Source organism: Onthophagus taurus, chromosome 10, assembly GCF_036711975.1.
Source record: "Onthophagus taurus isolate NC chromosome 10, IU_Otau_3.0, whole genome shotgun sequence".
NCBI classification, from domain to species: domain Eukaryota; kingdom Metazoa; phylum Arthropoda; class Insecta; order Coleoptera; family Scarabaeidae; genus Onthophagus; species Onthophagus taurus.
The window spans coordinates 3,851,325-3,879,093 of record NC_091975.1 but is presented as its reverse complement, the minus strand read 5'-3'; the positions used below and the strand labels follow the sequence as shown (position 1 = coordinate 3,879,093).

The window sequence follows — 27,769 nt, the reverse complement described above, 5'->3', positions numbered from 1 at the left end:
AAAAAATTTAATAAAAATTTATTATTACAATAATTTTTAAATTCGATAACAATTTTTTTTAAATGCTCTTCTTTTTTTTATAATTTTATTGTTTTGGTTTAAAAAGTCGTGGTTTTTTGATCCAACTTCCCGATCGTGAAGTTGAAGGTGATGTATCCCCCGAAGATGATCCTCTTGAATCGTTCGGAACTGTTAAACTATCTTTTCTTAATTGACCAGCGGCTTCTTCGGCAGTTAAAGTTTCTTGACTACCCAAACTTGGATTGATATCAACGACTAAACTTTGTCGGCATAAAGTTGAAATTGTATTCATTTTATTTCCTTTGGTATCTTTGGTTCTTCTCATTTTTACTTTTCTAAATTTTGATGCTAAATTTGACATGAGACCTTCTTTTCTTTTTTTTGTATCTCTTGGTAAAGAAACATAACCCCCACCGTGAATTTCAGGATTAATTTGGCGATAAGTTTCCGGATCAACACTAATCATTCCAACGGAAGCTGATTTAATTAATAATCCTTCGATTACTTCTGAACTTGATTCACTTTCAACACTAATTTGACTTAATCGATTTCTTTCGGGATATTTTATTTCTTGTTCCGGGTTATCTTGAAGTACAGGAGCCGACATTGGACATAAGGGGGCATTAAAAAAGTCTTCTTTCGCTTTTTGCAATTTATAACTTCGACTATCTTTAGAAATTATTTGATTGCTTTTAGTTGTATCTAAATTTAATTTTAATAAATTCGGTTTATTATCGTTTGGAGATAAAGCGCACGCGCTTACTGATTTTAAAATGTTTTTTGTTGTATCTTTTGATTGAAGATCTCTTTGGATATTAAAAACGCTAACACTCGCTGATTTTTGTACAAAATCGCCTTTATTTTTTATTAAAGGCGATGATAGTCGTATTAATTCTTGTTGATAACGTTCAGTTTGATTTTTAACTCTTCTCTCTGTAACTGGTGATCTCCAAATTGGTGATGACGATCCACTGCTTAAAGATTTTGTTAAATTTGATGATTCGTGTTCGTGAATTTTTTGATTATATCTCGCTAACATTAATTTAATATTTGGTGAAATTTCTTTGCTGATTTTTCTTTGGGTTGTCGGTGATGGTAAAATTGGAGGTTTTGAAGAAATTTGAGACTCATCTATTTTTTCTTGCACACTTTGGGGGCTCACATTTTCCCCAGCGAATGAACTAGTCACTAAAGGTGTAAATAGTTTGCGTGTTGTTTTAACAAAAACTTGAACCGGAGTTGTTGAACCTTTTTCTTTCTCGTCATTTTGATCACTCTCAACATTTACGTAATTTGTGTGTGTTGGAACGGCAACTTTTTGAATTACGTCCAAATCTAATTTAATGCCATCAATTTCGCGATTTTTTTTATTATTTCTTTTTTGTTCAATCACTTCATCATCACTTCCATCAAGAGTTTTCGTTGAATAACCACGCTGTTTGTACCTATAACGTTTCTTAATAGCGCCTTGAGCTATTTGTGCGCTTAAATCTTGATCGCTGTCATCAACAGTTTCTTTTAATAATTTTTTATCTTTTAATGATAATTTACGTAAAAAACCTTTTGAACTTCTTTGAAACTTTTTCTTTCTTCCTGGAGCTGTAGAATCTAAAATAAAGTGAAAGAAAAATAAAAAAACACAGACAAATATTTACCTGAAGCTGCACATAAATAACTTAAAACTCGTCTAAGTTCCAAAATTTTTCCATTCGAACTTTTCAACATTAAAAGAATATTGGGATAATTTTTATTTGAATCGGTTGGGTCATAAACAGCGTTTCTGTTCATAAAATCTGTGTGTAAATTTTCCGCTAAATGTAACACGTCAACCGAAAGATCTTGTACGGAATCTAAAGTTTCGTTCATTTGATGTCCTTGAGATAAATCACCGTCTTGCGTTGTTGACGATGATATACTCGAGGTCACCTTGTTGTTGGCTTCTTGTAATCTTACGAGTTTTTCAATCAATCTTCCGGAAGTTTCTGATTGAAGAACGTAAAGACTTTTTAATGTTTCGATTTGTAGGGGATCGTCTGATTCTAACTCAAGTTGATTTTCACGAAATCTAAAAATAATTTATTAATAACATTTCAAATTGAGATGTTATATTACTAAAATAAGACCTTATGTCATCCTCGTTTTCACTTAAGAGTTTTAACAGATCGATTGCGTCTTCGATTAAATTATAATTATTTTGGGCTCTAGTTGATTCACTTCTTCGTACTTTTGGTGCTATTTTGGATGCTCCTTCACTAAATAAAATTACAGAATTTATTATAATTCATAACCTAGAAAAGGAAAGTTACTTTAATTTTTTATTTTTAAAACATACCACATCAAAGGTTTTTCTTGATGTTGATAAACCGGGATTTGCTTCTTATCCATAAAAAATTCCAACGGGCTGGCAGTTTCTTCGATAATATCCTCAACTTCAACGATAACAGCCCCCGGTTCGTCCGTTTCATCCAAATGATTCAATCTTATATCAGGTACTGATGAGACGTTATTTAGAAGACATTCTTTTTCTAAATTTTCAACGTCGTTTAAAGATAAACTCGAAGGTTGTTGACTTAGAAGTGGATGAGTTAAATTTAATTCAGAGTTCATTACGCTGTCCGCCGATTTGCATTTAATTAAACGAGGTGGTGGTGCATCTGCATTGGAAAAAGATTATTAAAAGGAATATATATTATTTGAAATATTTTTTACGTTTATTAGATAAATTAATTGTTGGTACGTATGCGTTACTTAATAACGCAAATGTTGAAGCTTCCGGTCCAATTCCTTGGGCTTTCTCCCATTCGTAAAGTTTTTGGGTAAATTTTCTCGAAATTCCTTCAAATCGATAAAAACCACACGGAGTTTGAACCAGAATATTTTGTTTATTATTAGGTCCCATAACAGATCGACGAAGTTTACTTAATCTTTCTTCACGTTCCCAAAATTTTTGTCGTTCTCTTTCCAATCTTTGTTGTTCCCGTTCAATTTTAGTTAACTCCTTTTCAACCCATTGTAAACCTTTGTCAGTTTGTTCTTTAATCTTTTTACTTTGCCGTCCAGATCCTCCATCTTTCCTCATTAATTTAGGACTGGGTGTTTTATTTTCTTTCAAATCATCTTCGTTTGAATAACTATTTGATTTTATTTGTTTCCAGGTTTCTAATTTTTTCATAAAATCTTCCGAGAGATGTTGTGTTTCGAGTGGACCAAGTTCTGGCGGTCTTTGACCACTCACTGATTTCCATTTTGGCCAGTCTCCAAGTTTTTTCTTTGGACTACCAGAAATGACTGAAGAAGTATCACCTTTTTTAATTTTTTGCCATTCTTGTAATTTTTTTCGAAATTCCAACGGGAGATGTTCTTCACTTTGCAATTGAATACCGCTATGTTTTGATTGCCCTTTAATTTTTTCCCATTCCTCCATTTTTTTCTTAAAAGCTTGTTCCTTTTGTTCTTCTAACGATAACGTGGCTGAAGTGTTATTTGGTGAATTCGAACAACTTTGTTGTTGCTGATGCTGATGTTGTTTTGATTTTTCCCATTCGTTCATTTTATCCTGGAATTCCAAACTTAGTTTTGTTTGTAATTCCCGATAATTGTTTTGGATTTCCTCTTGGATTTTGCTTAAATTTTCAAGTTTTGGAGTCGTTTGCTCTGGAAACAAATTTTTTTTGAAACGTTTATTTTTTTAATGATATTTTTAGCGGGTTGTTTTACTTTTAGAAGGTCACATAGGACATATTTTTAGACGGTTACAATAAAATCTATACTTATTTTTACCTACATAACAACTTAATCCGAGATATTTGTCTGCATGTATTAGCAGGATTAAATAACTAGGTCAAGATTTTGAGTAAATGTATTTCAGGGAGATAATTAAATAATAAAAATTATTTACCAATTTGATGTTGATCATCGTGAGTTTGAACTTCAACGAAAGGAAAATGTTCGACTTCAAAACCTGGGGTGTTTAACGATTTGGGACTTGGAAGTGGACTTTTTGAATCTTTTGATTCAAACACATCTTCGTCGCTAAGCATCGCATCTTCTAATCTGGAATCGTCGCTTTTAACGCTTAGACGTTTTCTTTTTTTCAAGCTATTTCTTGGTTGGATGATGTCTTTCATTCTGGCCCACGTCGTTCGGTGAAGATTTTTTCCGGGTGTTGGAGACTTGGATTGGTCGTCCTAATGAGGACGAAAAAAATTAAGTAGTAAACGAATCTAGAAGTGGAGTTAAGTTTTCAGTTTTTGAAAGGGAAACAGTGAGCGTTCTATTTTTAGTTTGTTGGGTCCAGAAATAAAGTGGCATTCATAATATATGCGTTTACGTCTTCCGTTACTAGGCTAAGTAACACATGGATATTTTAAACATTCTTTTCGTTTTTATATTCGTTGATTAAAATAATTACCTTTAAATTTGGAATGTAATCTAACGTAAAAGATTGGTCATCATCTGAAGTATCATCTCTTGGATCGCGACGCCCTAAAACGAAAACAAATGTTTAGCAAGATTTTTTTGAGTTTTAAAATTTGTGATAGGTAACAAGAAGAGTGGTGCGGGTGTATTTTTAAAGTCCATCGTATTCCCGCTAAAATTAGCACCGGGCCAGCGGCAACTAGCTGTCTCAAATGCTTTCCTGCTGAGGTTCCTGCTTGGCACCGAAGAATGAACCGATTCGGGCGCTGATTTAACGTCCAGGAAGCTCTATTTCTATTCCAAATGGAATTCGCCAAAACGTACAAACATCTCACTCTCTTGGTGACCCATAAAGAGTTTCAATTTAAATTTGGTAATGGACCTTTGATAATGAACTAAAAATTCCAAACTAAAAATTACTTTAAATAAATTATTATGCATACTCTTTTACATAGTAATACTTTTTAATTTTAATTTTGAATAACACACTAAACGTGCCTTTTGTAATCGCACTTGGAAAATTATTAATAACCTCAACCGTTTTCGTTCCGCGATTTTATACGATAATTATAGACGTGTTTTCGTCTTTGAAGCTAGTATCTGGAATTCGACAGCAGCACGTTTAAAACGCAATTAAACCTTTTCTACATTTAAAATTAACCTCTATTTATAACTGTACTTTATTATTCATCTACACTTTGTTATTCTTTTTTGGGCATAATGCATAACTAAGTGTAATAGATTAGAGTTGAAAAATAAATAAGTGAAAAGTAAACATCATCAACTAAACAGTATGTTTGAGAATTAGTCTTGCGTTTATTACACTGTACTTAGATTTAGAGTGAGATTAAGGCTACAATTTCTCTGTCAGTCATCGAATCTAATATTCAGGAAGTAGTGAAGTATAGTTAATGTGATATGGTTATGTCATGGATCGGCTAACGAATCAAATCATAGAAAACTATATAAATCGTGACGTTGACGTTTATTACCTAGACATTGTTTGTCTAGCTCAGGCATAAAATTGGAGGTAATGTACTAATTGCCAAAATTAATTTTATTATGTATGGCAATGTTGAAGGAACATGAAGGATGTTGATAGATGATGGGGAAGGTGTTGAGGCCAGGACAGAATTAATAGACCTAAAAAAGACAACATTCCAAAATCCCAATCTAATTCTTTCAAGATTTTGCAAAGCATATGCTCACTAATTAGTTAATGTAACTTAATTTCTGACCAAGCAACACGCTTTCATTACGTCTATGCTATATTCCTCAATTTCTCCGAGAATCGAGATCAACCTCATCATACTCCTACAATTACATTCAAAAATAGTAATAATTGTGTAAATAATATTGATAATAATGTCCATTCATATCTGAGGTTAATATAATTGCAATATTTAATGAAATACAGTGTCATAAATAAATTTTACCCGGACAAAAAACATCTTCTGTAGAAGATGCCGAAGATATAGTTCCCGGTGTTGAAATTTCCGCAGCTCCCGAATCACACGGACTAATTCCCGGATCTTCAGATGTTGACGGTACCCTTAAATACCTGGTAACCTCAAAATTAACAGGTTGCATCCCTCCGATCCCGCTATCCTGCGATTTCACATCGCTAACCGTTTGGCTGGCTTTTTCCCACTTGAAAGCGGCTTTGACCCTGGTCCATTTCGAAATTTTCTTATCCGGTCCACTTAAAGCTGAGGATCTTCTATAAGAAGCCCTCAATCGATCCATATCGATGTTTTTCTCCAAAGTAACCGAGTTACTTCGGTTTCTCTGACGACGCAATAAGGATTGTCTAAATCGAAATTGGTTTTGATGGTGGTGGGATTTTGGCAGTTTCGGATCTCTTTTGGTATCGCTTAAGATTGTGTCTAAAAGGTTTTCTGCGAAAGCCGTATCGACTTCGTTAAATTCGTTTTCTTCCAGGTATTTCTGCATGTTTTGAAGGTTTCTTAAATGTTCTAAATCGCGCACTCTCCGGTAAAGTTTTGCATTTTGATCTCTTAACAATATCATTTGTTCCATTAATTTATATAACTTTTCTAGGTGATCGAAAGCGTCTTCGGTTGCAATCGCTGGAGTAAAAATCGAATTCACCCTCATCAAGTTTTGCGCGTTCGGATTAATCTTTTGCAACGTTTCTAAATATTCCAAAACATCTTGACTTTTCTTGTAATCCCCTTCGTGTTCTTGATGTGGATCGGGTGGTGGCGTTGGTAATTTGATTTTGCTGTATTTTCGCTTTGATTTTTTGTGGTGGTGTTGACCCACGTGTTCCATGGATGAAGATTTACTCATGGAGCATGAGGGCGTGGTGGACGTTTCTGGATTTTTACTCATTTTTTTGAAGTGCTTACTTTTTCACATTTTCTACACAAACTTTATCAAGTTCACCAACATTTCCTTTATTTACAATTATTTTTGATGTATTTCTTAAACATAAATCGCCACGTAACCGATCTTAACAGTTCTTTTGAGACACCAGCAACTTGGATGCTGCGGTGGGAGGCGTCGGGACGCTACTGGCATCGCGATGCTCACCAACGTCTCGATCGTACCGATATAGAAACGACGAGTAGTACTCAACATTTTTGCAGAAATACTACTACGCTACTACTAAAGGATAATATAATACTTCGTCTAAACAATTAACGTTGTATTCGAACACCTTGCTATTCTTCGCCTTTTTTATCTAAAGCCCTATCTCCTCCCTTCTCGGTTGCAGTTTCAAAAATGCGTTAGAACTCTTCGCTTTTTGTTCTCGCCCTTGTTATCAAGATAGACAAGCGGTAATTACAATAGCCTGTCAATTGGATTGAAAGGAGTTGGACGTTTAGAACGCGAATCAAGCGATATCCGTTTTGGTTCTCCATTTATTTTTTTACTAATAACAGTGATCCTTAGTCCAGGTTAAAGCCTCTTTAAGTAATTGATAGCTCCTCTCAGGTGGGCGGAGATCGCATTTTTAAGCGACCCTTTTTCTTGTCTCTTTTAGACCTCTTGAGAAATATGAAATTTGATTTTTGAAGAATTTTTTTATTAGAAGTAAGAATTTGTTACAGGAACTTAGATAAATTGGTCGAATTAAAACCTCAAAAGATCTCGAATCTTTTTAGAAAATGAAAACAATACACCCCGGTCGCGTTTCTTTTATTGTCGATTCGCCACAATTTTTGGCACTTAGCATGAGGTCTTTGAAATTTAACATCGAGATCTTCGAGGGTGGTTCACCACAAGCGGTCAAAAAAACTAATTCATAATCACTCAGGAAGTCAATAATAACACTCCAATAATCAAAATCAATTATATTCTTTAAATTGGTGCTATATGATGCTTTATGATATTTAATTGATTTTTTTGGTAGCAGAAACGGTAGCAGCTTCGAACATCGCGTGTGGTCTATTTTTTTCCTATTTAATTCCGATTTCAAAGAAATGGTGTAGAAGTTTGATAGAAATTAATTTAAAAAAAAATCATTTTTGAATACGATGATTGATTTCGCCGTTTAACTTTTTAACCCTAAAAGGGTAAAACTCATTTGTTTTAGTCGACGTTTAAAATTAACCACTAAACTCGCCCATCCGGGGGTTCATTAGTCCATAGCTACCGATGTTGTTCCAAGCACCCTTAATCAATCAAAAACAAGAAATCTCTTCGATGACCAAAAAAAAACTCAAATCCAACCCCTTTTTATACATTATTCATGTAAAAAGCAAGGTTAGACAACTTCATTTTCAATTATTTTTTGCGAAACTGTGTTATTATCTTAATGTATTTTAAAGTCTTGTTTTCTGATAATGAGTTTAAGAATATTGATTATTTTTGACTTATTTCAAAAAAATGACAATGACGCATTTTGTATCAAACTTTTATCTTAATAATTTTTGTTCAATCAAAATTTAAAAACATGACATAATTTATTTTTAAAAATGAACTCTGTTCAAGTTGTTCCACGCGATATCAATAACATAGAAAAAGCAATCCATAAAACTGGTAAAACAAACATAAATATAATATTTACAAATATTAATTAATTTTTTTTTCAGGATTTGGTCTTTATTCAAAATTCGCAATAATTTTAACTGGATTATGTAGTTTTTCAGAATCTCTAATCTTAACCACGTTTTTTCTTTCGATACCATTAATGGCTTGCGATTTACCTCTCTCTGAAAATATGATGATTTCAATTGGGGTTGTTTACTCGATCGGAGAATCAGTTGGGAGTTTTGTTTTTTTATCAGTAAGTGATATCTTCGGGAAGAAACCTTTAATTCCAGTTCTTTGCGCTTTAATTTTTGCTAGTACATTAGCAAGTAGTTTTGTTCATAGTTATTTATTCCTAAGTTTTTTTACGTTATTTTTGGGATCATCTCTATCAACGAATACAATCGTAATGAGAGTAAATCTTGCTGAATCATTATCAAAAAGGCGAAGAGGAGTTGTTTTAACGTTATTAGATTTGTGGTGGTCATGTGGTTATATAGTCTCAGTTGGTAAAATAATCTTACAATTTTATTTATTTTTTAATCAGTTTTATTATTTAATAGTTGGTGTTTGGTCTTTTACGCCGCTAGCAATAAAATTTTATTCAAAAGACGCAAGATTTTTTACTTGGAGAATAATGATAGCAATTTCGAGTGTTTTAAGTATCATCATAGGATGCATTTCGGGTTTGCTGAAACCAAGCGTTCGATATTTATTGTATTGCAAAAAGAACAGGGACGCTTTAAGTGTTTTAAAAGAGATATACGCAATTAATACTTCGAAAAATTCCGAGGATTTCGATATAAATGAAATTAACCTTAATCAACAAATTACCGATTATGGAATTTATAGGAATATGCCTATGAGGATTTATATGGAACATGCTTGTGCTTTAATGAAAACTGTTTATAGAGGTTTAGAAATTTTAGTTGGAAAACAATTTATTTTTCGACTTTTAACTCTTTCTTATATGAAAACGGTTACTTTTGGAGGGTGAGTTAACGCGAATTTATAAATCTGTATACACTAAGTAGTATTCGAAATTCTAAAATTAAAATCTATCAATCTATACGATCAACACTGTACGTCAGCAAAATCGGTTTATTTGGATTAGCAGCCCTCATCGGGAGGGGACTTCACCGTGCGAGACCTACATTTCGCGCGTGTACGTGCACGTTCCGTGTTTACGTGTTTGCGTTTCGAACAACTTGCGCAAACAAATCGACGATCCCGGAAAAGATAAGTGGTTGTTTTCGAATTGAAAGCGAACGCGCGTGTTTCTTTTTTTCAGCATCTTCATCACGCACTTGTGGATATACAAGGTGATCTCGCAAACCCATGGTTGTCAATTGACTAAAACCGATATGATTTCTTTGGAAAACTTTACTGCAACGGGAGATTGTAATGTTAATTTGAAAAGTGCTGTCTTCAGAGATTTTCTTTTATTGATTCCGAATATTATTTTGGGACAAATATTTGCCATATTTTTAATTGACAGGATTAAAAGAAAATATTTAATTGGTAAAAAGTTTTATTTATATATATTTTCATGGACAAGAAGCTATTACGTATAAATAAACCAAAATGAAGCATGTGGAGCTGCATTCAGGCACTTCAAGATCCGCGCCGATCCTCAGATTAGTCATCTGTGAGTTTCTGACTTTTACTCTTGGATGCAGAAACCTGGTGACGTTGTAATAGTAGTATTTTGGTCCCTGACATACGTGATAGCTCCATGTGCATGAAATATTTTTTGTGGTTTAGATTTTAATCAGAAAACATTACTAAGATTCTTGCCAAAATAACACAATGATGAATAGCAAAATGGACAAATGCACAAAGCAAACCTGGTGATGACTAATGCACAAGTCTGCGCTATGTTTTTTATATATATTCAGCAAACAAATTATGGGTTATGTTCATTAATTCTTTAGCCACCATAAAATCCTATCCGGTTAGCAACTGCTGCCTTATGGAGTTTAACCAAGACTTCCTTGTCGACCTGGTGTGATCGCCACCATCTGCGACGACATAAAGAGTAGCGTCCCTTTGGTGTTAAATGGGCTAAGTTAAAAAATGCTCTCACTTGCTTCAGTCCAAAGAGTGTTTGGAAGATTGGTGTTAAATCGTTGTCAATTGTACGACTTTTTGATATAGAGGTATAAACAGTTCGTGGTGGTTGGATATTTGGCTAAAATATCTCTCTAAAGTCGATGTTTTATCCAAATGATGGTCACTTGTCAGAGTTCCAGTCAGCACCTTTGTAGGTTTTTACATTTATGATACTGTAGGCTCCTCTTTTGTTTACAAGAACATGGTCAATAAAATGTGAAAGTTTTTTGTTTGAAATCTGAACCATCCTAGATATATATATATTGACATATTTATTTTGTTATATTTTTAGCTGTTTCTTATATAATATCTGGATCATGTAATCTTGCAATTGGTTTTACAAATAATCATTTATTTATTAAAATTGGTTTGGGTTCAATTTATTTAATTTCATCAAGTTTTGGAGACTCAATAATAAATGTAGCTATTATTGAAATGTTTCCGACGGCTTTAAGGTAATCTTAAATTTTTTTTATTAATACCTCTTTTTGATTTATTATAAATAATAGAGGAACTGCAATGGGCGAAATACAATTTATAACAAAAATCGTATTGGCTTTTATAAAGCGATATTTGGACCTACCTTGTAACACATTTATGATTATGGCCGGTGTTTTTATGGAAGGTTAGTAAAATTAGTAAACCTCTGGTTTTATATTAAATTAAAATTGTAAGGCCACGAGGCTGTTGGGCTATCAAAATTTGTGATGTGTATAAAATTCTGGCATAGTAACGGCTCCGGACGCTATTTTTGGCCCAAAACCAAACAGACGCTATATATTATACACTAAAACGTATATGCACGAAAAATAACATTCCCTTGTTTATATACTCAAAAATTTTAAGCGTCCCGATCGGGTCTTACTTGATATAATATTGTTTAATTTTCACAACTTTCTTGTTAAATCTATAAAACATCGATTGTATTTTTGAACGCAATCGACTGTTTTCAATCAAACTTTCAACATATTACGGTCATAAAAACAACAACAACAACCGTCTCATTTTGAACATGTTTTTCAGTTGCAGCAGTATTAGCGTTTTTCCTGCCGGAGTTCAAAGGGAAACCGATGATGGAATGACATCTGAAATGCATCTTAATCGACGAGGGAAAAACGCGAAAATATCCAATCCAGAAAGACGAAAATAATTTTCATCATGTTTTTCAGTCGACGACCTAGTTTTATTTATAAAAAATGTATTCGTAAACGATTTCTTTTCCTGGTGTAAAAAAAACGAATTCTATTTAAAAAATTATGTTTTATTATTTTAATAAATTAAGAAATATTTTAACAAAGAAATTAATTTAATTTTCTTAAAAATAAATTATAATTAATTTTTTTTATGATCTAGTAATTCATATAAAGCGTTAATGTAACTTTGGGCCATCTGAAGGGTTTCATATTTTGAAAGTTGCTTATCTTGTCCTAATTGCGGTAGAAAAGTTCTTAATCGGTCGAAAGCTTTATTTAAATTCTGCATTCTTCTTCGTTCCCTAGCGTTAGCTGCCAATCTTCTTTTTCTTAAAACCACCGGAGAAACTTTATTATTTTTCGCCCCCAATTCGGTAGAATCGTTTAAATTATCTTCCAAACTATCGTAACTTTTCACACTTGAATTTTCAAATCCTTCCAATGAACTGTTGTTCCAATCCAGAGTGTTGGCTTCAACGTACATGTAATTATAACAACTATAAACTTCTTGTTGATAATCCATTTTTAAAAATTTAGTTTATGTTTCAAACTAAGGAATGAGTAAAAATCTACCCCGAATTTGATTTTATACAAGATTTTCTCCCCCACTATTTTAAATTGGGTTGATTTTCTGGTGGAGTTGCGCACGAGACCTCCAATGGCACACAAAATGGCATATGGTCGGCCCTCCTCCGTATCATAAGGGCGTCGTCTGTGTTGTCCTTAATCAAAATTTCACTACTTGACAGATGACCAAGAGGACTACGGTGGTAATAAAATGGTGTGTCCGAACCGCAACTTCCGATTCTTGTTTGCCGAGCGAAGAAATCTCCAGGTCAATTAACCTCAAACCCTGTCACTGGACTGATGACCGTCGCAAACTATCAAAATCTTCAAAGGACACCGTCTTCTCTTTTACAGGTACTTTTGTGTGGTTCCAACATTGGCGACACGGTGATGACAAGGCACATTATGCTTCTAAACTAAGAAAATTAACAAATTACCCACTTTGTTTGCGACCCCCACAATTTAAAAAATAATATTTCCGGAAATTGGTAATAAGGTTATTATCTAACTATTTGCTTGAAACAACCATAATAACAACAAATAACAAAATAAAGTTTAAATTTTTAGATAGATTCCTATGACAGAAGGCGCGCGCACTTCATGACCCAAATCCGGCATCAATTGCTGCTCGAGGGTTGGTCGCGGGGTGGTGCTCGTCTGCCACCTGTGACTCTAACTCCCTCTAGAAAACGGCACGTGCCGCGCAGGTGACGTCGCGCCATAACATGTGCGCTAACTACCGACGAAGAAACCTAATTGGCGAACGATGTACGCGAATCGAAAATTAGTTCAACAAGTTTTAAATAAATTCCGACAAAAACACCAAAAATGTTAAACGAAAATCTAAGTTGAAAAAGAAGAGGGCTTTGATCGATAATTTGGGGAAAGCACGCGAAAAGACTGAAAGCTGCCCATCGTAACGAAATGATAACCGAGAATTAGGCGATCGGTTTTTGGCCGACTTTCTTAATTGCACTCCCACGCGATCTCAATAATTATATATTCAGGAGCAAAACCACCGGTTACAAAACCCGACGAAAAGGAGTAATAAAAAGTAAGAGATCGTGCGATACTGTTTAAATTTAAAGTTATTTAAGATTTATTTATGCATATTTAATACCGTCTTAACCTAGAACTAGAAGCATTCGGGTTTAGCCGATTCTAGTTCTAGGTCTAGTGTTAGTTCTAGTTTTAGTTCAATAAAAATATGCAATATAGTGATATTTTCTGCTAACTATTCTTTGTAGTTGTAGGTTGTCTTAGAAATACTTTTCGTTTTCAGTGTTACATTGCTGCCTAAGTGCACTCTGCCCAACACGATATCTCCGTCTCTTACTCTGGTTTCGATGTTTTCAAAACTTTGGATGGACTTGTTCATCAAAGTTGCGTTTGGATGGATTCCTGTTCTTCTCATAACATATTTGAGTGAGGTGTTGAAGAGTATAACGATATCATCAAACTTAGGTTGATTAACCACCCTCTAAGTTATATCTACGAAGAAAATTTTTGATGTGGCATAATAAATTTGAAACCTAAAACTCTCAAAAATATTCTCTTTATACTCTTTTTATTTTCACAATAGAATTTTTTTCCTCATAAAAATTACCCTAATCTATTACACCTTAAATAGGTAAAACGATTTCCGGCGTTTTATCTATTTTTTCCCTTTTATTTTTTGTCCAAACCAACGTCGTCGATTAATATAATCCTTATATTATGCATCTCGACTGGTTTTACAGCATATTAAACGTCGGCGCGAGGTCATCTCGGCTCGGTTCGGTCCGCATATGGCCTGCGAGGGTGGTTCTTCTTCTCTGAACAACCCCCTTCCGGACGACATAAAAGCTCCTTTTTATGAAGTTCCGACTCTCGTCTTAGCTTTTTTTTCCTTAAAGATTTTTTCTCACGTTAAAACACACCAAAAACTTTCACACTTTAAATATTGAAGGGTTGAAAAAAAATCTATAAGTTTTTCTTCATCGTCATCAAACTCACATTTTGTTTAACAAAAAAGATTATATTTTATAACGTCATTTTCGAATGTTTTCGAATCTTTTCGAATCCCAAATTCGTGACGCAATCAATCACCCTTTATTAGAAGGGTCAGTTACACAAAAGAGGGACGGACTTGGTTTCGTTTTTTTATTCATTTTGAAAGGGCTCCCTACCACACTTTGTTTATTACGTCGTGCGTGTAATTTCAACAATACCCTCGACCACTCGATAACCTCTCGCTAATAAATGTCACGTGTTTGTTTATGAGCGGACATTATTGTAATGGAGAGAGATTTAAGTGCAAACCCAAAGGAGTTCTTAAAACCGTTTCGAAAGCTCTCGAGTCTGCAGTAATGTATTATTAAAAATGCTGGGGATTAAGTATGAGATGTATATCAAAATAAATTCACACGGATCCTTTTTTTTCAATTTATGTAATGTGAAAATTTTAAAGACACCTTAAAAATTGATCATAATAAGTTAGTACATAATAATAATCAATATAGCGTGATACTGTAACAATAGTTTTGTATCGATCTAAACTGGGTGTTTTTTAAGTGAGATCCCGGGGTTTAATTTTCTTGTTGTTGGATAAGTTAGCGGTCTGTGGGGGTTTTTGTGTTGTTGAGGTTCTCTTTTATGTGAACAAGTGGCCGTGTGAACCGACCGGATATTGGTAAATTTTGAATCGTGATCTTTCACCGAAGCAAAAAGACCGCGGCAAGAACATACGTGGGCGATGAGAAAAAACACACAGAAGGCCATAGGAAGCGCTCAGGATACCGCCCAATCCATCATTTTCACAAGATCTTCGTACCTGTTACAACTTTTTTTTATATTTTTTTTCTTTAGAGTTTACCCTGTGTTAATTTACGTTAAGCTTTTTTGATGATTAACCCGATAATGTGTGTTTAAACCAGTGGGAAACAAAATCGTTTATTTTTCAATTGCAAACCATTTTAGAGATAAGTTTTATAACCTTCAATCTGGTTTCATTTATAAATTTCAATCCATTCCAGAGGAAATAATTATCATTAAAATTATAAAATATTTATAAAAAAAACTGTTCATCCCGGAAACTTAAAACTTAATTGTTGTTTACACACAAAGTTAATCCTAAAAATAGCCGAAATGGATGGACACATCAAAATCAAGGTCAAAAACTTTCCTTAATTAATAACAATTACCGACAGTAATGGGTAATCATATACGAATTATTTGTGAGTAAACGAAACGAAACGTCTCGTAACGGTTTATTCTAAAATTTGCATACGACGAGTTAGCTGTCAACTCTGACCATGCCACACAATCAGATAGGATCTTCAGGATGAAACGACGATGGATTTATGGGATGGAGTGCGTGGGCAGGTGGGAAAGATCCAGAAGTGTGTGCACCTTTCGATGAAATAAGCAAATTTTTTTACAATGCCATTCCTTAAAATATCCAAATAATAGTTATTTACGTATCCAGTTATGAAAAGACTAATTTTGTGTGACGAACGTAATATTCGTGAGAAATTACGTGAGTTAAACAATTTGTAATTAAAATTAATATTAATTTGTAATTAATAAATGCCAATTTGTAGCTAGGTAATGGAATTCATTACATCACTAGTGATGTAATGAAATCATTACATTACTAGTTATAAAAAAAGTGACGTTACATAACGTTAGAAAAACATGTAAAATTTAATTTTCATAATGGAATTTTTTGTGATAATGTCGAAAGTATCCCATTTATTTGTAAAAAGAGAAAAATGTTAACATATCTTGACATTTTGACCCAAAAATGGTGGGAAGATTGTATAATTTATAAGAAACGACATTTTAATAGATGTCAACCGTCTACTACGACCCTTTTTTGTAGTTCTAAAAGATACATGGCTTTATTAACATGCAGATCCCTTTCATCGCGACAAAAAAAAACGAGTGAAAGGATATGGTAAAAAAAGTTTTACGCAATTTAAATTACAGGGTTAATAAATATAAAGTTGAATAGAAGTCTTTTATGTAACGTATTGTTAAATTGGTTTGTGGTTGCGTAATCAAATGAAAAAAAAATGTATAGTGACGATATATCATCTTTTAAAAAAGCATTTAATAATTGATATGCTCCGAATAATGATGGTATCTCTATTTTTTTTTTGTAAGAAACGATATCATCTTTTATTTATGAATCTCGGCTTTGTGAATCATATTTACATTTGAAACCGCCGCCTACCAAAAACGACCGAAGGCGAAGAGGAGGCGAGGATTTATTTCATTTTAATAACAAGTTAAATGTTACCTGGCGTCAGAGTTCGCTTCCCCTTTGACGACTTTATCATCATCGACCCTTGTTTAGTAATTTGTAATGTATATATTCAATGTTTTTAAAATGGGATTAAAAAAGGTTCTATGAATTATTTACTATTTGTTTTTATAAAAAGATTTTAATCGGATTAAGTCATTACGATGCTTGGTAATTTATTTAATATAAAATCGCCGAAATTACAAGGCTGCTAATTCGATAATTTTTTAAGGTGATCTATTTTTTGTCTTATATAAAAAAAGTTTCCGAAACGTTTAGAGGTAGGGTTTGTTTACTTTAAAAATTATAATTGCTTTTCGGAACTACCATTTAGCTAAACCTAACCATAGGTCCTGGGCCGTTTAATGACCCGGATTAGTGATTGAACTATTATCGGTCGATCGGCGCCTCCTACAGGCACCTTTTTCGTTAAATCTCGCGCAGAAAGCGACGCAGAAAACCGACGAAATTATGTAATTTGGAACCATAGAGAAAATTGCACATTCTAAGATCCTATCTTCAGAAAATTGGCCCCTTCCTTTTTCAATAAAAAAAACATTCCGAATTTCTAAAGAAACTTGTTTTAGAAATCGAAAGGTAACTTTTTAGCTTGTTAGCGTTATAAAAGATTTTACTTGCCCTTTGAAACGTCCCCTCAAGTCAAGAATTATCTAATTTAATCGAATAATCAGTGGTCGGTTTCGGATAAAAGGGAAAATCGTGCATATTTATATATTTAACCTTGCTCTTTTGGGTGGTTTAAAATTTAAAAGGTGTTGTGACGTTTATAATTTATAAGAATCACGCAAAACTAAAGAATAGAAATAAAGACGAAGAAAAAAACTTACTAAATCACCCACCCAAGTCGTTTTAAAGTAACCCAATCCCATCATGGGTGTTACATACGATGGGTAATTCCAAAACGAGGAGTGATCGTCAATTTTAAGGCCTGGACGCAGCAACGCGTACTAAAAACGTTCCAGACGGTTCTCACTTTACCGAATATAAACACCGAGCATGTTTTTTAACCACATAAAACCCCTTTTAACCCAGTACCATACATTCACTCTAATTCGCTAAATGACGCGTAAAACGAGCGCGTTTAGCAGTTGCTAAACCAGTTGCTCGACACGCGACTCAATTTTAATAATTTTTTTTAAATAACATTTAAAATAGACCACCCAAAAAGGATTCATTTAGAACCGAAAACCATCGGTTTTAATTAACAACGATTTTGGTTCGTTAAAAATTCAAATCGTAAATGTATTTTTTAAGATATATTTATTACATAAATATTTAATTAATTTTTGTGTGATAAATTAACAGCTATAAAAGATAATTTAAAGTAAAATTAGTTAAAATAAAATAAAAACTGGGCTTAACCCGGGGCGTTTCTAGCTCTCCATGATAGATAGTAGAAGTTCGTGGGTGATTTAAAGGGGCGCCCTTTAAACGTTGCAAAATGAGCAAAGGCCGCGAGCGAAAAATTAGCGCCCTATAATCAAAGAACTCCTCAAAATTTTCGAGTCAATCCCCACATCGTAAAGTAGTCTCGGCATTTCAATTTTTCACCGAAATTTATAACTTATTCGGTAGGTCTGGGCGGATCCTGAGGCTACATCTTCGTCACGGTTAATTTATTCGGTGAACTATCCGGGTTTTTAAAACTTTTACGGAATCCTCCACCCACCCTATCTCTTTACCTGACTCAAGATAATTAAATTCATGTAAACAGAATTGATTAACATCGACGTTGGAGACTGTGCATTCAACGTATCACATTTCACCCTTTATTTCCTTTTAAGATTTAATGTTAAACCTTCATTAATGACTATAAAGAGTTATAAATTTTCAAACTTTAACTGTGGGACCTATACGAAGTTAGCTCCCACGAAAATAACACAAAAATGACCTTTTTTAGATGGTCATAACTCGTAAACGATATACTCGATTATCAAGATCTATATTTCATTCGATTCGCCATAGTTTCTTTTATCAAAATCACCCCCCAATCCCCTTATCCTTGTATAGGTCTCAAAACGACACCGTATTCGGTTCGTTGTTTATACAGTGTGTTGTACGTATTGTAATACCAATACTGTGATATTGGTTGCATACTTGCAATGATGACGTCGGGTATGATAATTAATTAACACACTGTACATCAATTTAGGTAATTGAAGTACGGGATTCGGAATGTTTTTAAAAAGAGTTTTAAAATAAAAATTGTACAAAATTTAATTCTTAACAATATATTCTATCTAATTGGGGCTGGAAAATCGAGGACTAACTTCGTATAGGTAACTGTGGGAAGGTTATATTTTTTTTTTGAATAATGATTTTGTTATCGAATTCCAATCGAATCGTCTTCAATACCTTCAACGTCAAAACATTTTTCTTTCGTTGGTTTATTTTCTTTTTATTAAACACCGATTGTCACGTAATTATAATAATCAGGAGTTTGTATTGTGATCGAAAAGAAAAAAAAGGTAAGAAGTTGATTCCGATCATCTCTGGGATAAGAAGCCACCGTGTCTTCGCATTTGAAGAGCGGTTCAATGTTTATACAGGTACAAGTGAACAATGAGTCCTTCAGAAAAAGGTCCCAGGAGCCGCAAAGGTAGTGATTACGACCTTTTTTCTCATTCTCCTTTTAGAAAGATTCTAGAAAACGTAAATTAACGCAAAAAATATTTTTCTTTTTGATGTTTCTTAATTACGTATGCAATTCTTTTTTCGGCGGTGCTCCAGAAAAGTTATCTTGTTTTCAGATCTCCCCAGAATGTCACCGAATCCTCAATTTATTATTCCCTTTCAATATAAAGGGCAGGTGAATTTAGGTTCATCTACATACATAAAACATGTTTTACATTTTACAAACAGAAACTTCTGTTTGTCTGCCTATTTTAAATAAAAAAAACCTTTAAGGGATTATTTTTAGATTCAAAAATTAATGTTTTTCTTTTTGCCACGTGCACCAATTATTAAAATATAGTTTTGGGTGTAGGCCGCGTGCCGTTATCCCCCCCAACCTTTATGAAACCCACATGAATTATTGAAGAACAATAAACGAGGGCATATAGGGAACATATTTGTGTAACTGATTTGTTTGCTGAATCACAAAAGAACCTCGGTTCATCCCATATCGATTCTTATTGTTTACGCAAACGTTTGTCCCACCACACGGAACGTTTAATAGATCCAATTATATTCGTAGAATGCACAGTTCAGTTGATTTGTTGACTTTCACAAATCGAATTGAATTTAATCTTTTAGGTCTTTACAAATTGTTTTTGTGTGATTTTTTTCTAATCAAAAAATATTCATTAATATCGTAATATATTACTTTTAGTTAACATTAAAATCAAGCCGTTTCTCCTGATGATGATCCGAAAACGTAGAAACCGGTGGAGAAGCAACAATCAAAGTTAACCATAACAGAATAGTCTGGAACACTGTTACTCGTTGAACCCAAAAAGGAGATATCAAAATGGAGAAATCAACATGGAATAAAATGTTAGTATGGTTGTTGCAAAGTACTATTTGCTGCTGTCTCATTATTGGCGCGTGATTTAAAGTTATTAAGACGTTTTATACTGCTTCTTATTTGTGAAAGTTACACGGATGTATGACAGGTGAAATATAACTTTAAAAAGCGTATCAGAAATGTTACACGTGCCGAAGAGTTTTACTTCCGCGAAGCACCCTTTAGGTTGGTAATCGCGTCTTCTGTCGGCAGACGTCACAGAACACGAGCCACCTACGATTACACGGTCGAAATTCGCCGGCAGACTTCCACGACGACGACGAAACCCCAACCATCTGTTCAACTAACTCCATATGTGCCCCCTTCAATAACAGCAGTTCCTTTCTCAGTTCAAGAGTTTTCTCTTACTTCCAAAACGTAATCAACAATTTAATGTAATCAGAAGAAATAAAAATTCTTTCAAATAAAATTTATGAAATGAGGTTGAAGTAAAACATATATAATTTGTGGATCATTTTAATCCTTTTTTAAAGGTAATTGTGAAAAGAAGCAACTGTTGTGTCGTTGAAAAGGAATACAAAAGATTACAAGAAAGGGTTGCTATTTTAATGATTTCGCAAGTTAATTTTCTTTGGTAATTTTTATTCTCGTGTTCGTTTCTTGCGGTATCCTTGACCAGGTCAATTGCGGTGATGCCAGAAGGTTGGGAAACGAAGAAGAATCCATCAGACAGATCTCCGTTCGGCCCTTTTACTAAAAACCGACGATCAACCCCAAAGGCACTTCTTACCTGGGGTTTTCACCTTAGTTTTTAGTGAAGAGGGAAAGGGGTAGAAGTAGTCGTTATTAGAAGGATAATTTCTTACGGTCATTTTCTGTTGAAATCACACGGAGGACAACTTTTAGATTTGCCGAAAGCGATAAAGAAACCAAATTTAAAAGATATCTTAAAAAGGTTAATTTAGAAATTGCTATTTTGATTAGGGTCGCGTGGCACTATGAAAGAAGCACTTCCGCGCGAACCCCTAAGAGTCAGTTGGCAAGCGTGGACCGGAACCTTGGCAGATTTAAACTTCCGACGGCTGTCCACTCCAAAGAAACTTTCGCACACCAAACACACTTTAAAAACTAACCGGCCAAAAATAAAAAAGCAAAAAAGTAAACGACTTTTTGGTTCCGTCGAGTCACCCAATAACGAGCTAATCGCATTATACAAGGTGTTAAGTCAATAAAGAGCCGTAAACAAGCGGCCGAAACAAAAAAGCCTCCACCACCGAAACAAAAGCTATTGGAAAAAAAAATCTAACGAAACAACAAAAGGTTGCGGCCATTGTTAAAGTATTTAAGCGTGGAGAGTGGGCAGTGAAGAGGCGCCAGCGGAATCAATTATCGGCGATATCGTTGGCTCATCGTTTTTTTTATCTCAGACTTCTAGTTATCAGATAGGTGCCAAAGTAAATCTCGGTCTTCGGCACCTTCAACATCATTTCTCGCCAAACTCGTAAATAAGTTTGGGTCGACTTATTTATGACTTTTAAAACACTTTTAGTTTTATTTCTGTTTATAATTTGTGATGATGTAGTGTCTCGTCCAGAAACGACCTTGACTTAATTAGGCATGATATCGATACTAACTGGAATACTTCTCAAGGATGTATAACTTTATAAAATCGAGGTTGCTTGCAAGCGAGGCGCTACATCAATACATATACTAAAAAACTTGAGATTCTTGCACATTGTTGAGAGGGGTCGATATCTGGTTATCAGATAGGTGCCAAAGTAAGTCTTCGGCACCTTCAGCATTATTTCTTGCCAAACTCGTAAATAAGTTAGAGGACGACTTATTTACGACTTTTAAACCTGAACTACATTTCAGTAGTTCATCCTGCAAATGAGCCGCCTTTTTGTCGATATAATCGATTGGTGTTGTTTATGGTCCAAGTTTTTAGCGAAAAATTATTGTTTGGAACTATTTTACGACCCCAACTAAAAGTTTTAATGGCTTTAACAAGAAACAATTAACTAATTTGAAAAGTTCTTTATCTTAGCATTTAATTTTGAGATTTTTTATTACAAATTCTTCAAAAACAAACATTGGCGACAGGATGATTTGTTGGGCGTGACGTAATTTACTTCCAAACCAGGTTTCGAACCGTGCTTCTGTAAAATGACATTTCTTCTTTTTCGATTTCCAATACATCAATGTCATCGGGGATTTCGATGGGCGGAGAAGTTTTGTCTCTTTGTAAAAATTCTCTGTTTAGTCTGTTTAATAATCTAAAGGGAGGCAGTTTCCAAGAATTTACCCGTTTACGCATTCTTGGAATCTTTAAACCATACTTTGTTCATAAGCAAAAAAAATCTGGTGTATTGAAAACCCTTTCGTTAATTGTAGGGTTATTTTGCGAGATACATAATTTAGTCAGATAATAAGTACTTAATATTTTTAAAACCTTTTAATTTAACAAAATTCCTCTTTTTTAACGAAAAACATCTCATCTTTCTTCGATGAAGAAAAAAGGGCGAACTAACAAGAAAATAACAAACTCTTTTATAATTACAACTTCTTTTCTGGTTTTTGGTGGGATTTTGATTTTGATATTTTTTGTACTCATTAGTTCCTCTAAACGCGAAACATCTCATAAAAGAAGAGACTAAGTGGAATCGAATGACATACCACAACGACGTCTTGTTATCATCCCCAAATTCGGTTGAAGTCGTCAAAAAAGGGCTGGGACCGTTTCGTTTTTTCTTTACAACCTCCTGATCACTAATATTACGGGTTTTCTTTGACAAGAAACGCGCCCGCCGAGTTACGTCACAAAACACAAAGTCCCTTTAGCGATTGAGCAACACGACGACAAGTTTTCTTTTCTTCAATATTCCAAGAACGTCAATTTCAATTTTTTTTTCTTTTATTCCAAATTATATTTAAAGGAAATCACGAAGAAAAAAAACGTAAAAATTAAAAGGATTCGAACATAATTTAGGTTTGTCTATGATTGGCGATGCATTATCCAGAGGTGTCCAATTCGTTTTAGTCGAAAGAGGTGACCCTTTTTGAGTCATTTTGAGAAATTGTTTTTGGGTCGACTCCGGGTTGCCCGGAGCAAAACGCAGTTTAAAATCCGAACATCTCGGAATTCTTCGAATCTCGTTGCTGTTACCATTTGAATCTCCGGGCAAAACTGTGCGTGTCGTCTCTCTTTGAATTTGCACGACTACAATTATATATATATATATTCTTTTTTCTATATTTCTGAAAATTTGTTATCTTTTTATTTTCAATCTTTTTGGCTCATTTACCATAACAAATAAAGTTACTAATCAGACTAGAGTTATGCCAATGTGTATAACATTATTTATATTTAAAGCGCCGAGGTCGCTTGTCGCCGAGACGCTACAATTGAGATGGTGTTGACACAAATCTAGTCAGCACTGTAATAAAACATCAAATCGCCAAGGTCGCTTGGAAGTTTTTACGGCCAGTGATATTAGAAATAAAACTAAAACTACAAACTTCCGGGCAAATGCTTGTTTCATTTCATACATTCTTGGGCAATAAGAACCATATACTTATTCTATATTTATTTATTTACTTTCGTTTTAAAGAGACTACAATATATCTTTCAACACCTCAACTTTTTTTTAACTTTACAAATAGTCATTTAACCCTTGAACAAAATAATTACTACCTGTATCTGAAGAACGTCCCGTTTCTAATAAACACGAGTCACTTAAATTAACACCTCAATCCGTCACATTTCTTGTTGTTGTCAATGGTATAAATTATCGTATCCGTGGTACTGGGAATGCAGTAACGGTACTCCTCCGGACCCTCTTTGCCTGTTGCCTCCTAAATTATAAGGTCCCGAGACTGGTCCTCTACCACTATAAGAGCTGTCGTATCCGCCGTAACTGTTCAGATAACTGCCTGCGTTGTAATCTCCCGGAAAATAATATCTTCCATTATAATTATATCCGGTATTTGGATTATTATAAAATTGTCTTATAGGTCTAGGTGTTGTATAATAAGAACTTTGTTGATAATAAGGATACGGCGTTGATTGTTGATATTGGTACAACGAAGAAATACTTTGGGCAGGTTGATTTACAGTTTGTACAACTGGATGAAATCCTGTACTATCAGCTGTATATTTAACTAATCTGGTTGATCCATCGGGTTGCAAAACGGAATAAGCCCCAGAAACGACTCCGTTTTCACGTTTTTCCCAATGGGATTTTTGATCACCGGTGTTATGGTCAGATACGCCATAAGAAAAGGCATAATTTGATTCGGATTTATCCTAAAATATTAATAATGTCAACAAATTATTTTGAATCATGCAAACTCAAGGAATAAACAACTCAAGGATAAGTTCAATGTGTCATCAATTAACTTGAAATTGGTGGAAATTAAATAAAATTGATTTAGAAACCGTTAGAAACTAATGGATTAATTAAACTTTATCGCGTATTTTAGAAATTTCAACACATTTTATTTTTAACTTAAAAGTTGAGAAAAATTTAAAAACTTACCTGATCTTTATTTAATGCTTCGAGTTGATTTTCAGTTGTACTAATTCCATTATTATTATTCACTTTTAAAGTTACCCCAAAAACAAAAATTGGTAATAATAACAAAGTAGAAAAAAAAGTGATCATGTGTTCATTTCGGTGAAGATCCATTTCGTCTTATTTAAATTTTATTTTCTTTTTATTCAATTAAAAAAAAATTTGTGAATATTGATGCAAACTTTATCGAATGTAAACGCAAAATGTACAAATTCAATGTAATTGACTTCTATTTATCGTAGTTTTCAAAGTCCTTCAACGTAATTAAAACTATAAAAACACCGTTAGGAAATTCACAAATTTCGAGAACACAAAAGTGAATCATTTTCTTAAAAAAATCAAATTACAGTACTAAATTTGCATATAATGGGAAATAATTGTTTAAAAAAAACTCTTTACTAAAAGGAATATTAATTAATTAATTATAAGAAATAAAAGAGCTAAATGTTGAAGATTTTTTATTTTATTAATAATAAAAAAGTAAACATTTGGCACGATATAATTAATTCACAGCATAAATTAACTTAAACGTTTTACAATAATTTTAGATTTATGTTAATAATACTGATAGACGGTAAAGACTAAAAATTAATCAACGATATTTACAACACCTTAATCGTTATTTTATACAAAAAAACTTATTCCTTAAATTCGACTTTGGTTTCTGCGATCCTACTTCAAAATTAATAACATTAAAAATTAACATCTAAGGACGTTGTTCTAACAAATCATAAAGAGCAGCGATATAAGTTTGAGCCATTTGAAGAGTTTCATACTTAGATAATTGTCGATCTTGTCCCAATTGTGGCAGAAAAGTCCTTAATCGGTCGAAGGCTTGATTTAAATTTTGCATCCTTCTTCTTTCCCTTGCATTCGCAGCTAATCTTCGTTTTCTTAAAATTAGGGGAGTTACCCTTGATTTTCTTCCGTCAACGTCAGGACTTCCGCCAACATAATCTTCTGTACTATCGTAACTAGCTGTTGAGCAAGACCCCCAATCTGTTGGTGATCTTTGCGGAGTTGTCATCATGTAGACATATCCATATTCTTGGGAGTCCATGATGAAACACTTACGACTTTTTTAAGTAAAAGTTAAGGAAACTTCTGGAGTAGGAACGATGAACTTGAAAGTTGGATTATATCTGAGGGTTTAGCTACCTGTTGGCCCTTTTATAGGGCTCAAAACCCTCTGGGAGAACCGCAGCGCGTGCCATTCGTCCAATGGTAGCCGATGGAAGCCCACCGATCGAAAAAAAGGACCGGCAACCGGCCACCAATAATCATACCGAGGGGGTTTTGAACATATGTTACCCCATCGACAACTACTTCTTTCTTTTTATTTAGTTTTTTGCTTTAATTTTTGATACTAACATGTGTTTAACAACAATTAACTTTAAAAGTAATAAAATTTTAAATTATTAATTAACGACTGCTTGGATAAGTCATCATTCCACACTCATTTGAGGTGATTTGAGTTACATAATGAAGTTCATTACCGCACTGACTTAATTTATTGAAATGAGCAACAATACAAAAGAAAACCTGCTACCTATTTAAAAAAAAGCAATACTATTTATTATAAACATTAATTGTTATGTTTTTACATTTCGAAACACTTATTCCAGATGAGTAAACATGTTATTGAAACAACATTAATTCAAAATTGTCAACAATGATTTCAAAATATTTTTATAAATATCAATATAAATTGATTTTTAAGTAATTTTTAGCAGTCGTAGATAAAAGTTGTATATCACATGTATGCTATAGCATAATTACAGTACTAGTGTGATTATGTTTCTAGCGCACTTGTAATATAAATAACCATTTTATTCTTTTCTTTGTTAATTTACATAAAATACAAATATTTCCCCGAGGCTAAAGAGCTAAAATAATAGCGGCTTTTCGGTTGTTGGTAAAAAACAAAACGACAGTTACGTCGAAAGAAGGGAAATTGTACGCCCGAAGCTGATGCGGTCGTCTCTCCTCTAAACAATTACCCGAAAAAACTCAAACCATTTGCCATGTAAGTGCCCCGGGGTGGTGATGCCCCAGCAATTCGCTAAAATATGCTAAAAGCAACCCGAAAAATTACCAATTTCTGTTCGAACAAATTTCTTGAACTTGTAATGAACGATGGCAAATATAATATTAAATGAATAAATAAAATAAGTTAAACTTTGTTAAATAAGGAAGAGAGAGACCTTCTAATTTCACTGTGAACTTCCCGTTTCCCTTTAAAATCATATGCGAGCTTCCGCTTTTTAGAAATTTTAAACACGAAGGAGAAACCCAATCCTTTGGAAGTGGAACATAAAAACCTTCTCATTTACCTGATGGCTCTTTGACACTCGCTAGGAATTCTCTTTGCCCATACTCCCGTCGGGAATCCCAATCGAACGGGGTCTAATCGAGATTTTTTCGGTCTGTCTAATCAATTCCCATTCTATGATCGACTAAGGTGGTCCAAAACCGTGTCCTTCTGTTGGCAATAATTGCGCCCCGCCGAGCGATATATGGTGCCATTATTCCCATCACCGGGTTAACTTTTTCTAACCATTAATTTGCTCTTTCTTGCTTTCTTATTCTTTTTTTGTTTCTTTTAAATTTGAACATCCGGAAATGATTTTCAAAAAAAGAGGTGTCATCAAATAAATCGAAATAAAAAAAAGAAAGAAAATAAATAAAAAAGGTGTTGTATTAAAGAAATATAATCGGAGGTAATTTTTGCTATAAGGATATCTTAATTTCAACCTTGGGATAAGTTAAGGGTTTTTAAATTACTCCCCGTTGTGTGGGATTCGAATAAAGGGTGCCAAAAAGACTATTAGCGATTTCTTACACCTTTAAGTTATTGCAAAACCACCCAAAGCGTTTTATTCTTTTTGATTAATTTTATAGTAAGATTTTTTAGAATTTTTTAACAAAAAAAAACACATGTTATTATTATCTTTCTCAACAAGATTCTAAAATTGAATTAAATCACCGCTTATAATTGAGTATTATTATAACGGATCAAATTATAACGGAAATTCAAACCATAAAATGAAACGTGGATGTCCCCGGGGGTGGGTTTTTGGAATGACACTAATGAAGTAAAGGATTTTGTCCT

General features: G+C 33.7%; 5 protein-coding genes across 7 annotated transcripts; 1 reads left to right on the top strand and 4 right to left on the bottom strand.

Moving 5' to 3' along the window:
* Nucleotide 1: 1 nt before the first annotated feature.
* Nucleotides 2-7,354, bottom strand: LOC111428198 (kinesin-related protein 4). 2 transcript variants are annotated; one of them, XM_023063636.2, is made up of 8 exons: nt 5,877-7,354; nt 4,433-4,506; nt 3,920-4,208; nt 2,731-3,675; nt 2,354-2,675; nt 2,145-2,273; nt 1,677-2,086; nt 2-1,629 (listed from the first exon to the last, which is right to left on the bottom strand). In XM_023063636.2, the coding sequence occupies exons 1-8, from the start codon at nt 6,793-6,795 to the stop codon at nt 86-88; spliced, it is 4,632 nt and encodes a 1,543-aa protein (XP_022919404.2). In that variant the 5' UTR covers nt 6,796-7,354; the 3' UTR covers nt 2-85. The 2 variants fall into 2 exon arrangements, with proteins under 2 accessions (XP_022919404.2, XP_022919405.2); XM_023063637.2 differs by having other exon boundaries at nt 2-1,620.
* On the top strand, nt 7,353-11,839 carry LOC111428201 (synaptic vesicle glycoprotein 2B-like). Of its 2 annotated transcripts, XM_023063639.2 has the most exons (7): nt 7,353-8,448; nt 8,502-8,948; nt 9,003-9,432; nt 9,731-9,960; nt 10,844-11,006; nt 11,061-11,176; nt 11,575-11,836. In XM_023063639.2, the coding sequence occupies exons 1-7, from the start codon at nt 8,385-8,387 to the stop codon at nt 11,631-11,633; spliced, it is 1,509 nt and encodes a 502-aa protein (XP_022919407.2). In that variant the 5' UTR covers nt 7,353-8,384; the 3' UTR covers nt 11,634-11,836. The 2 variants fall into 2 exon arrangements, with proteins under 2 accessions (XP_022919407.2, XP_022919408.2); XM_023063640.2 differs by lacking the exon at nt 11,061-11,176 and having other exon boundaries at nt 11,575-11,839.
* Nucleotides 11,792-12,268, bottom strand: LOC111428227 (protein atonal-like). The gene has a single exon (XM_023063666.2). It carries the CDS (start codon nt 12,265-12,267, stop codon nt 11,884-11,886), a length of 384 nt encoding a protein of 127 aa, XP_022919434.2. The 5' UTR covers nt 12,268; the 3' UTR covers nt 11,792-11,883.
* An 11,389-nt stretch (nt 12,269-23,657) lies between these two features.
* Nucleotides 23,658-24,864, bottom strand: LOC111428546 (uncharacterized). The gene is made up of 2 exons (XM_023064113.2): nt 24,622-24,864; nt 23,658-24,389 (listed from the first exon to the last, which is right to left on the bottom strand). Exons 1-2 carry the CDS (start codon nt 24,769-24,771, stop codon nt 23,859-23,861), a joined length of 681 nt encoding a protein of 226 aa, XP_022919881.2. The 5' UTR covers nt 24,772-24,864; the 3' UTR covers nt 23,658-23,858.
* Nucleotides 24,865-25,102: 238 nt separating this feature from the next.
* Nucleotides 25,103-25,775, bottom strand: LOC111428451 (protein atonal-like). Its single transcript, XM_023063962.2, has one exon. The coding sequence runs from the start codon at nt 25,715-25,717 to the stop codon at nt 25,364-25,366; it is 354 nt and encodes a 117-aa protein (XP_022919730.1). The 5' UTR covers nt 25,718-25,775; the 3' UTR covers nt 25,103-25,363.
* Between the last annotated feature and the right edge of the window lie 1,994 nt (nt 25,776-27,769).